General features: G+C 59.7%; 1 protein-coding gene across 1 annotated transcript in view; it reads left to right on the forward strand.

The window, feature by feature from the left end:
• The first annotated feature begins 769 nt into the window (after positions 1-769).
• TAFA5 (TAFA chemokine like family member 5) overlaps positions 770-12,062 on the forward strand; it is a 196,104-nt gene continuing 184,811 nt past the window's right edge. Inside the window, exon 1 of the mRNA XM_059934902.1 lies at positions 770-896. Coding sequence (XP_059790885.1) covers positions 785-896 — 112 coding nt within the window. The 5' untranslated portion in view covers positions 770-784. The remainder of the gene's footprint in view (positions 897-12,062) is intronic.

Genomic DNA, 12,062 nt, shown 5'->3' on the forward strand with positions numbered 1-12,062 from the left:
GGACAGGGCTCCTGGGACGTGTGTTCTGGCCTGGCAGTGCCCGGCCTGGGGAAAGGAGCAGCCTTTCCTGGGTGCTCAGCTGACTCTGCGCGGGTCCAACGCTGTGCCCTCCAGGGGTTTGAGGACGCCAACAAAAAACCCAGAACAGGGATGACAAGGCCCATCCGGGGAAAGGGTCCAAAGCCCCCTATACGTGGAATAAACTCCGGTACCCCCAGCCCAGGCAAGGTCTGGGACCCAGCATTGCAGGCAGGGTCGGGGAAAGGATGTGGGCGCCGAGGGCCTGCGGGCCACACGGCCCCAGTCCACAAACTTCACGCTGGCCGGCCCGTCCTCCCCGAGAGGTGCCCAGGCCGCGGTCGCGCCGGGCCGTCTCTGTCGCCATCCAGAGGCGCGGTTCCGGCGCTTCGTCCCCTCCGCCGCCGCCGGCCTCCCCAGCCAGCACCGGGGCCCCCGCAGGGCCCCCGCGGCGCCGGGCACGCGCATCGGGCGCGCCCCTCGCATTGGTGGCCGGCGCGCCGAGCCCGGGCGCGCAGCGACGCCCAGAGCGGCAGGGCCGGCGTCCCCGGGCTCGGCGGGCGCGGGCGCGGGCGCGGGCGCGGCGCGGGGCGGGCCGGCGCAGGGCGCAGTGGGCCGGAGCCCGGGCGCGGCGGCGGCGGCGGCGGCGGCGGCGGCGGCGGAGGATGGCGCGCGCGGGGCCCGCACGTGGAGGCCGGCGCGGGGGCGCGGGCAGGGCCGGCTGCTGAGACGCGCTGCTGCCCCCCGCGCGGGCGCCGCGGCTTCAATGGCGCCATCGCCCAGGACCAGCAGCCGGCAAGATGCGACCGCCCTGCCCAGCATGTCCTCAACTTTTTGGGCGTTCATGATCCTGGCCAGCCTGCTCATCGCCTACTGCAGTGAGTACCGCGCGGCCCGGGTCCTCGGCCGGCCCTCCAGTCCCGGCCCCGGCCCCCGTTGCCCGTTTCCGGGCCGCGGCTCCGGCGGGGCGCCCCGCGGGCCGCCCGGAGTCCGTGCGGAGTTGCGAGCTCCGGGCGCGCCGTCCCCCGGGTCCCCGCCGGTCCTGCGCTGGGCCGGGAGGGCGAGGGGCCGGCACTTCGGAGGCCGGCGCCACCGCTGAGCCTCCCTCCTCCGACTCCGGGGCAGGGCCCGGGCGCCAGGCCCCGGGTGGCGCGGCGCGTCCCTGCGCGGCGATGCCCGCGGCTGCCCGGCGTGCCGCCGCCACTCCCGGCCCAGGCCCGCGATCCGAGCCGAGCCGGCGGCTTCCCGGCGGAGCCGAGCCGCGCGCTCCGGAGGCGGCGGCAGGTCCGGGGCGGGCGGGCAGCGCTGCCTGGGCTGTCGGTGGAGCGCCTTGCCCTGAGCTTTCCGCTGGCGACACTCCGGCGGGGGACGTGCGGGGGGACGCGGCGGCCGAGTCCGGAGCGGGGCGCCTGGGGCAGGAGCGGGGCTCGGGCTAGGACGCGCGGCTGGAGCTTCTGCCTTCCCGGGAAGCAGGCTCGCCGGCGTTTTCCTAAAAAAGAGAAGTGAGGGCTGGGGTGTCCGGAGAGGGCTCGCCGCTTCCGCCGGCATTTCGTGAGTAGGGTCCGGGGACCCGAGCCGGTGAACCAGTGGGTCTGGCGCGGGGCCACGGGCTCGGGGCTGGGGTGGCGCGGGCTGGTGGGCGCCCGGGGCACAGGCTGGGGGCTGGGGGAATGGAGGCTGGTGGGACGCTGGGCACAGCCTAGGGATTGCGGTGGGGGTGGATGGTCAATGCTCCGGACACGGGTTCGCGGCTGGTTGTGTGGGTGGGGAGTGGTCAGCGTCCCGGGCACAGGCTCCGGGCCGGGATGGCGCGGGCTGGTGGGCTCCCCCGCCGACCGCCTGGCACAGGGTCCGGGTCCCTTCCCATCCCAGCGGGAGGAAAGGACGGGCGCTGAGGAACACCTGTCATGGAGAATTGCCATGGGCGATGGAAAAATATGGATTCTTTACAAAAAAAAAAAAAAAGAGAGAGAGAGAGGGAGAGAGAGGCTGGCGCGGAGCCTCTCTCCTCGCAGCCCTCGGCCTCCTAGCTCCCAGCCCGAGAGCCTTCGCTCTCTCCAAAATGGGACCGCGGCGGGCCGTGGAGACGCGGGGCGCGCGCGGTCGCGGAGTCCTGGGACAGCCCAGCCCCCCCTCCCCCATCCTCCCAGAATGGCGGGGGAAACCCGGTGCTCAGAGCAGGAGTCGGGCTGCTGGTCTCAGCCGGGTTGTGCATTTCGCTGCAGTTGCTGGCGACGCGTGGGGACGCGTGGGGAGGGGTCTCCGAGCGGGAAGATTCCCCGTGGGGCCGCAAGCCCGACTGCCCAGACTGGCACCGCCATCCCGGCTGCACCCTGCCTGCCCCTCTGAACGCGTTCCTGTGCTGGCTGCTTGGAGGGGGGCGGTTCTGGGGGTTTGAGCCAGGTCTGTGCCCTCTCCCCAGCGCCTCGCGGCCATCTCGGGGCCCTGGGGCAGCATCCCCAGGGTTCCAGAGCAGAACCTCAGCCGGCTTCCTTGGCCATGGGGAACAGGTGAAAGGCAGGTAAACTCGGGGCTCACCCAGGAGGTGTCATTTAAATGCACTTCCTGGTGGCAGCACGGGAGGGGGGCTCATCCAGCAGTGTTTGGGAAGGGGATTGTTGTGCCCCAAGCCCCCAGGCTGCTGTCCCTCCCCGGCTCTGGGGACAACATCCTTGGTGCCAAGGCGAGAACCCGGCAACAACAGGCTGGCTAGGGAGGCAGCCCTCCGGGTACGGAGAGGAGTAACTGCTAATTGTTGTTAAGTACATGACACCTCCGCCCTGCCCTGTGGCTTCAACACTTCCCACCCCAGGTGCGCCAGCCAGGGCCTTCCTCTCTCACCTTCTGTGTGCAGTCTCTGCTCACTCCACCCCCCCCCCCCCCCAGCACCTCCTGAACCTGAAGGGGGACCCGCTGTGTCTGTCCTGACACTCACACCTTTGCCAGACTGCTGCCTGCTCTCGCTGGCGGTCCAGGCCTGACCACTGCTCAGACACTTGGTGGAACCTGAGATCCCATTGGACACTCAGGCTGCTTTGCGGAGGCCTCCCTGGCATTCTGGAAACAGCTCTCCCACCAGGACGAGGACATTTGGTAAAAAAAAAAAACGTCTTATCCAGAATGGCAGAAATCATTAATAGCAGAAGCTTGGGTTGACCACATTTTTATGGTTGTTTCCATCTCCATGGAATGGAATAACTGACAATAAGATAACGTTTCTGGACACACCCCGTTACACCAGAAAGGCACTTGGAGAAATTAAAACATTTCACTAAAATACAAAATAGACATATGCACTTGGAGGAATTAAAACACTGCACTAAAATACGAAATAGACATAATAATAATTGATAGCTTGGAACATCAGTCCTAGAGAAAAAAGAACTTCTTATTTTTAGAATTGATAAAGCGAATAAAATGCAAATGGAACAGTTCCTGTGATTTCATTCTCTTTTCCAATATATCTGGGATGAAGAAGAATAGTTAGCCTCCGTGTCTGTAAATTGTTTTTGTTATCAGTAAGAATTTTTATTACCCAAAATGTTTTTGTGTTTTGGAGCAGATCTATTCGTATCATTAGTTAGGGAGACTGATAAGCGTCATACAGGATTCAGTTATCCTGCCTATTAAATCTGTGCATTTCTCTGCAGCACAAAAGGTGTTCACTTACTGGCGCTGCTAGAAGAAGACTGGAATCTTTCTTGGCCTCGTTTTCGGTTAGGGGTGTTCTACTGTTCTTGGCCCCCTGAAAGCCCTCCCTTCTTTGCCGCCTGCTGAGATTCATATTTAAGGAGATGGGCTCCACCCTCTGGCTGGAGAAAGACCTGCAGTCCACCAATTAAGTTAGTTGCTATAGTGACACAGCCTTGTCATTTTTCTCCTATTGGGGAACAATTGCCAGGAGAAACAGAAAGAGGAAGGGGGCCCTTGATGGCTTTCTTTAGAGATGCAGACTCCATCTCTGTGTACGTTCCCCTTACAGCAGGGATGGACGCTTGTTAAAGACTTATCCTGGGGAGGTGATGAGCTCCGATGAGAAAATTGAAACTCTCCTTCTTTCTGGTCTAGGGAAACCTCTGTCCTCATGGCTTGGAAAACGCTGATTTAGATCGTCTTCCCCTTAGCATATCTGGAGAGGAGAGTTCTGCCTCGACCTGTTTCTTGGATGGAGTGGGACAGCTCTGGCGAAACCAGAGTGATTTGCCTGTGTGCTGTGCTCAGCCCCGAGACCCCGAAGATGCAGTCTATTGTGCTGGCTTACAACATACTGGCTGTAATAACTGTGAGGGAGGTGGAGAGAATGATGAGCTAGTGGCTGCCTTAGGACACTAAGCCTTGACTTGACACTTGTGCGCGGTGTTTAATTCGAAGTCGGAGAAGGCTACGCTTTCACGTAGATTGCACGTCTCCTATTTGGACGGGCTTGGTGGTCAGCTGCTCCTGGCATGTAAACGGTGGGTGGGAGGAAAGTCTTATATTTTAAAGTACCAGGGAGCAGGGTGCGAGAGGCAATGTGACTCTGTTTTTGACTTTTTTTTTTTTTTCAAATAAATCTCATCAAAATTGAATGGTAGGGCTTCCCTGGTGGCGCTGTGGTTGAGAGTCTGCCTGCCAATGCAGGGGACACGGGTTCGAGCCTTGGTCTGGGAAGATCCCACATGCCGCGGAGCAACTAGGCCCGTGAGCCACAATTACTGAGCCTGCGCGTCTGGAGCCTGTGCTCTGCAACAAGAGAGGCCACAATAGTGAGAGGCCCGCGCACCGCGATGAAGAGTGGTCCCCACTTGCCGCAACTAGAGAAAGCCCTCGCACAGAAACGAAGACCCAACACAGCCATAAATAAATAAATTAAAAAAAAAAAAAACAAATATATTAAAAAAAAAAAAAAAAAAATTGAATGGTAGCTTTCAGTTAAATCTCATGTAATAGTCCTCATGCAACTACGAGAAGAAATTACAAACAACTTCTGAATTGTTTTTTAATCCATTAGAATACTAAAGAAGCGTAGGCTTTCTGATGCTGCATTTTCCTTATAAATACAATTTATTGCATATTTAAGAGAGATTAGAATATGCCACTTTCCTGCTGTTCAAATTTGATTTCTGGGGTTTTCCAGGAGGTGAAATTGGAAATACTGGAAACTTAATGAAGTGATGACATTCAGAAGTTTATTTCTCATCCTTTTTTTCTTTTTTCTCCTACTGTGTTTTTTATTTGATGAATTTCTGGCCGGAGAAGATGTGCTGTGTGTTTCTTTCAACTACATAAAGATAGGTTGCCTGTTTGTGGGATTTGTATTAGTGGAACTCCGCGCCCAGGGATCGGCGAGCTGGGGAAGGTTATGCCCCTGGAAGCCAGCCAGACTGATTGGTGCTCCCCCCAGCCCCCGACACCGCCAGGAGGGGCCACGCCCTCCAGGACTCCCCTGGCACCTCACTCTTTGCAGTGAGCCCAGAGGACAGCGCCCCCCAAACGGGGGCTGTGTGCCACAACTCAGCTGGCCGGGTCTTCGGCACCAGGCGTCTGGGCTGAATTCCGCCCTGGAATTTCTCGCTCAGGACCTGCCACTTGACATCCCCGGGAGGAAATATGGAGATCAGCTTTTGTGGCATGAAGTATTTTCAGGTGACTTTTATGGGCGTGATTACGGGAAAATGTTATGATAATGTGGCACGAGAAATGGGAAGAAAATCAAAACATTAAAATCCCCATTTCTTTATATAGCTTCGCAGCTGCGCTGATTTACAAGGGCTCATTTTTGCATTAAATGTGGTGCTCTGGAGTTAATGACCTCTACAGAACGCCACCTGTCACCCAGAGCCATGGGTGCCGGCCGAGTGCTGGGGAGGAGGTTGGTTGACGAGGAGGATGTGGGTCAGGATTCCTGCGTGAGCGGGATCGATCGGATGCTGGTCGCAGAGGGGGCTGGCCGCTGGATCTGCTGGATTTTATTTGTTTGGGGGATTGTCACTGGCTGTCCTCTCGGGCCGGGGCTGGCACATGGGGCTGAGAGTGCCTGGTGCTGTCCCCTTCTGCAGGCAGCCTTGCACGCCATCCGTGAACCCCAGAGCCGAGCTCGGGTTGCCCGGGCTGCCCCAGGGCTCCCACGGCTTCTGGGACGCGTCCAGCAATGGCCTGCTCCCCCTTCCATGTCCCCCTCCCCACGGTTTCCAGATCTGGGCCCTGGAGTGGCGCTAACTGAAGCTCCCAGCAGGCAGCACAAGCTGTCTGATGGCTGGGCTTTCCAGAAACGGCTCGGCAGCTGGCAGCAGATCTGGGCAAGCCGCCCCATCTCTCCTTCACCCCGCAGACGTGGTGGAGGGCTCCCGCAGGCTTTGTAACGTTTACTTATTTATTCCAATGGCTGGCAGGAGTCGAGTGTGGAATCACTTTTGTCTCCAACTAGGCCGGCGGGACTCCTCCGGCATCCCCTGGTCCTCGTGGCTCTCGGGAGGCCCAGCTCCAAGTTGGCGTGCCTGCGGCGTCCTCGGGAATGGTGGGTCTAGGCCTGGTGGGACAGTGGCCGCTTGGTGAGATGTCCCCTGGGGAAGACCCCACTCATCTCACGATGTTCCCGCCTCCCGGTCCTGGGCCCTGGTGTGTCACCTGCTGTGGAGTCGGCCTCCCCCGTGGAGGGGCTGACCTCTGTGGGGTCCCACCTGGGGACCTGGCCCTCCTTCTAAGTGTGCTGGAGGCAAGAACGGTGGAGAGCCGGCCCCTGGCGTCTGTGCCTCAGCTTGCTCGTGTGATGAGGAATTAGGAAGCCTGGGGACACAGAGATGGGCAAGACCGTGGCCTCCTGGGCTTGCGTCCCAGTGGGGGGCTGGACGGTCAGCACAAAGCAAAGGCAGTAGAGGACGGGGCACCCAGCTGGGCCTGGCACCCTGTTCTGCTGCGGCCTTTGCCTGCCTTCTCTCAGGTCTCCGCCTGCCCCAAACTCTCGGCCCAGGGTCTGGCCCTGAATCCTCTTCCACCCCGGAGCCTCCTCTTGCCCTGCCTGGCCTTCGCCAGGGCCTCTGCATTGCAGGGCAGCCTCCAGCTCTGTCCCTGTGCCCAGCCTCCTGTGATTCCTTCTCCAGAACACACCTAGCCATCCTCCAGGTCTGTCTTCCCCACCGTCACCCGAGTCCCTCCTGCATACGTCAGCATTGTCCTCGGTGGCCCCTCTGCCTCCAGGCTGGCCGACGGGAGATCCCCACTCACGGCTTCCCTTAGAATGGAGCCGGCACCAGTCCTCTCCTCCCCATCTCGCCACCTCCCCGCTCACGTCACTCAGGGCCTCACAAAGCCGATCTTTCCTGCCCCAGTGGCCCTCTCCATCCCTCTGTGCTGGCCTGGCAGAGTTCAGCCCGGGGCCGGCACCCCAGGGCTCCCTTCGTGGGAATGTGATGTGTGTGCCCATTCTCTTGTGCATGCCCTGGTCTTACTCACTTCGATAGCCCGCTGTCCGCGGGGTCCCTTGCACGGTAACTCGCCACAGTGCTGCTGAATGCAGCGAGGGAACCCTGAGCTGGACTGGTCTCCAGAACATGCCCTGACCCCAGTGTTGGAGAACTCCTCTTCCAGGAAGCCCCCCCTGAATACACTGCTTCCTCTCCCTCTCCAGCGCTCTGTGTGTTCACCTGGATGCCGGCTGTCACGGCTCTGGGCCTTCGGGCATCGACTGCCCCACTCTCTGGGAAAACACTCGTTGATCCTGGCGCCCTGGGCAGTGAGCTGTGACCGGGGCAGGGCTGAAGGTCTGGGGCCTAAGGACTTGGGGTGCCCCGAAGGTCTGGGGGCAAGGCCTAAGGGCTAGGGGTGGGGCTGAGGGTCTTGGTGTGGCCAAAGGACTGGGGGCGGGGCCGGAGAGATGTATTCTGAAAACTGAAGTTGTTGGATCCAGAACATCAAATCTGGTTCTAACATCGTCTGATTGAAAAGGAGAAACAAGAAAAATGTGTGGGATCTCAATGAAACGTTCACTGTTTTCAAAGTGTCCTTGGTAGGCTTTCACACTGCCAGAGTGGAGAGCTCTCCAGACCCTCCCGTCAGCCTCACCTCCTTTCCTTAGCTTCTACTTCATCCTTATTTTCCTTGAATACTTACTTTCTCATGACATCCCTGGGGCTTCTTCCCCGTAACACCGTGGACGTTTGGCCCAGGTTGCTCTCCAGGGTGGACTTTCCTCATGGTGGGGTGTTGGGCAACCTCCCTGGCCACCACCCACTCGGTGCCAGTAGTCTCCACCCCCCCGGGGTGATAACCAAGCCCTTGCTGTGTGTCCCCTGGGGGTAGAATCCCCCCATCCTTGGGACCTCTGATTTAGTTTGTGGGTCCGCAGTCCACAGGCTTGTTCTGGCGTTTCCTGGTTTTGTTGAATCGGGACTCTGGTCCTGGGGCTCAGTGCCAGCAGCGTGACAACCTCATGACCGCATCTGTAGCCGAACAGCCAGCACAGGGGTGTGAGGACATTCAGCCGGTCGCCTTCTCCGGCAGGTGCATCTCCCCAGTCGTGCCCAGACGGGCTGGGCTGTGGGAAAGGCTGTCTGCTGGGAGGGGACAGTGTCTCCCCACGCTTCTGTCTCCAGAGCTTGGAACCAGCCTTAGGGCTTGAGGTTGGGCTCAGACTCTTCTCCACATTCTGATTTCTCCATATCTCACATGTAACTTTATTGCTGATGGTGATAAAGCCATTGAGAGGCAATGAAACGTTCCTGATCTGCGGGGACAGGGGAGCCCTCTACCTGTCTGCCATCTACCCACTGGCTTGACGATGCTCGCCTTTTCAAGAGGCGTGATTTCGGAGATTTCTGTCTGGAGCCCATTGGAACAAATTCATAAACGCCATTCCCTCCAAAAGTTCTGCTGCGCTTGGCGGGACCTTGGCTGCCTGAAAGCTGCCTTTACTCCGTCCTTTTTGGGGGATGCCAGAACCTGCTGCCTGTATCCCTGATGGGGCTCCGCCAGGCTCTTTCTGTTCCAGCCTGTGCCCGCCAGCCTTGTCACTGGGCCCTGGCTGGGCCCTAGGAGCCCCTGCACGGGGATGGTGCCCGGGGTCAGCAGGCCCGTGCTGGCAGGGGGAGCATGCAGAGCCCCTATGCCTCAGGATGTGCCCCTGCCCACCCCCCTCCCCAACAGGCAGTGTGTTCTAGTCCCCGGGCAGCCGGTTGCCGCCTTCCTTCGGGAGCCCTACCCCATCGCCATCCTCATGCCATCTGTGACCGTGGGGCGGCAGGGAGCAGCCCCCCAGCGCACGGGCACGGCACGTGCTGCTGTGTATGTGGGTGCAGCGCGTGAAGATGCACATCCCACTGTATCAGGCAGCATTCCTGCACACGCACGCGCATGCACACGCACACCTGTGCGGGTCTCCCCGCAGCCCCCAGCCCCGGCCTGCATGTTGCTTTTTAGTCTCAGACTCGCGTGTCATGAGCCAAAGCCATTGACGGCCCCGCCGGAGTCCTAGGCCCGAGAGACCCCAGGTGGTGAGGCCAGGGCGGGGCGGGGATGGGGGTGGTTGGAGACTTGACTCTCCCTAGAGGTTTTCCTCGCCGGTTCCTTTTTAACCAGAGAACTGGGATGCACAGATGTGGCCTGGCGGCTTCCTTGGAGGATACAGGCGTGGGGACCACGCACTGAAGAGCAGGAGGGGACAGAGCTCAGGGCTCCCCTCCCCGTGCCGGCTGCTTCCGCTTCCCTGTCCCTTCGTGCCGTGTCCCTGTTTTTGTGCACGCACGTGTGTACACACGCCACAGACACGCATCCCTTCTGATTTGGGGCCTCAGTCTCTGCACCTGAGAGACTCCCTCAGCGTGGGCCTCTCCAGGGCAGGGCCCCCAGCACGGCACCCCTGGTTTACTGATGGCTCCGGAATGGTTTTCCAAAAGAACAGACAGAATTGAGTCCCTGCAGAGACGAGAGTGGGGTAACCAGGGCCCTGAACTTTTCAGGACACCCCCGTCCCCAAGTTGTCCCCACCTGCCTTGTCTTGGTGTCTTGAATGTCCAGCAAGAGGGGCTGATTAATGCAGCCGGGCAGGCTCTCCCGGTGTCCTTGCTGACGGCCTGTGATGGGCCGCTGTCTCCTCAGTTCTGTTCGGAGGGTTTCACCTGATGTTTAGGAAAGTCAATACCAGCATTACGAACGTCTCTGAGCTTACCTACTTGTTACTAAAATCCACCGTTGATGAGGTGACGGCGGAGTCTTCCTGGCCTGCTTGACCGGACCGTGAACAAGTCGGCTGGAGCCGGGCTCGGGCTAGGCCATGGTCTCCTGCTGTCAGGTATCCGGGTGACATCGGGGGGCAGGGCGTTGCTAGTTTTCCAAGACCTGACTCGCACCTGATTTTAACTGAGCGTTGAGGAAGGCAGTTTTAAAGCACACCCATTGCCTGAAGCCTTGTGGTTCGGGGAGGGGTATCTGGACGGTTCTCCGGAGGGCTTTCCTACCAGGACATCGCACGCTTAAAATGCTAATGCCTCCACGCCGCCCTGAATGCCGTTGGTTGCAGGGGGGAGGCCTCTCTCTGGCTCTGTTTCTAAATTCTTTTTCTCCATAGCAGTTCCATTACCTAATAGCACTTCCCCGGGTATAGCTGAATGCCATTAATGGGTTGATGGGACTCGTGTTAATCAATTGATGCTAATTTATGGTCTGCGCTGCAGTGGCTGAAGGAGGCCAGCCACGGAGCCACGATGGGTCTTCCGTGCCTTTCCCTGTGTCTCTTTTCTTCCCCGGCTCGTGTTGGGCCCTGTGGCCGTAGGAGTGAACCCTGCAGGGAGGCAGAGGCTGGCCCTCTGGGCTGTGTGTCAGAGGACCTGTCGCATCCATGTTTGCAAGCTGGAGAGGAGAGGCCTCTCTGCTCCCTCAGCATGGGAGAGCAGGGCCGTCTAGGGAGACGGTCACCTTGAGATGACCACGGGGGTGGCACGTGTTTCCAGAACTCACTGGGCTCTGGAAACACGCGACTGAGTCGGGCCAGCTGTGTCGGGAGCCACCGCATTGTGACCCCCGGAGACCTTGGCTCTGGCGTCCTGGTCGGCCCAAACAACATGCATTCCACACATGAAAAATTGTCAGGACCCAGACCTGGAAGCAGGTGTGTGTTAATGAACTTGGGGAGGTTTCTGAACCTCCCACCACAGTGAGACGTGAGCTCTCAAGCTAAGGAAACAGCAAAACTTCTCACCATCAGCATCTGGGACACTGGACGTGGGCTCCAAGGGGTTCTGAAACCTTCTGGCAGGCTTAGGCCTTGTGGGACACAGGCCACTGTGGCAACCCACGTGCTTCTTTACAAGGACTTTGATTTAGTCAAAATCAGTGTCCGTGGTCAACAGAAATGCGTTTGCTGGATGTGGTCAGAGTTCAGTCTGTTTTAGCTCCGGCTTCATCTTAAGGTTCCAGCATGAAGAAGGAACAGATTTTAAAGACAGGAGCAGCAGAAGCCCACGCGGTACAGCCGGGTGGCCGAGCGCCACCTCCAGCTCCGAAGCCCAGTGCGTGTGGGAAGGATGCAGACTTCACTGGACGCTGTCGTCATGGAGATCTTGCAGGATGCTCCCGTCACCCCCACTGTCTCAGGTGGTCAGGAGGTTTCTGTCTGTTAGGCCCTGGGAAGTGGGCAGGATACTCAGAGGCCTCTGGCCACTCAGCATGTCAGCCCCACCCCTGTGACCTGGAGGATGGTGGGCGGTGAGCCTGCGGGCGGGGCCGGGGCCCTCGGGGAAGAGGCTTCCTGCACACAGGCCGGGCCTGGGACCTTCCTCCCGGTGTCACGCCAGGCCTGGGTTTGCCGCCTGCGGGCGGGGCCGGGGCCCTCGGGGAAGAGGCTTCCTGCACACAGGCCGGGCCTGGGACCTTCCTCCCCGTGTCACGCCAGGCCTGGGTTTGCCGCCTCAAACCTGATACCCGGTTTGCTCAAGCTCTATTCTTGAGGCCAGCAGTGGGGTGGGACGCTTCTGAGAAACAGGGGAGCCGATTCCGTGCCATGGAGCAGACGTGACACATACTGGAGTGTCCCTAGTGGGAGTCTGCGGGGCCTGGAAGGTTCCCTGGGGCGG

The sequence above is a fragment of the Balaenoptera ricei genome, chromosome 10 (assembly GCF_028023285.1).
Source record: "Balaenoptera ricei isolate mBalRic1 chromosome 10, mBalRic1.hap2, whole genome shotgun sequence".
NCBI classification, from domain to species: Eukaryota; Metazoa; Chordata; class Mammalia; order Artiodactyla; family Balaenopteridae; genus Balaenoptera; species Balaenoptera ricei.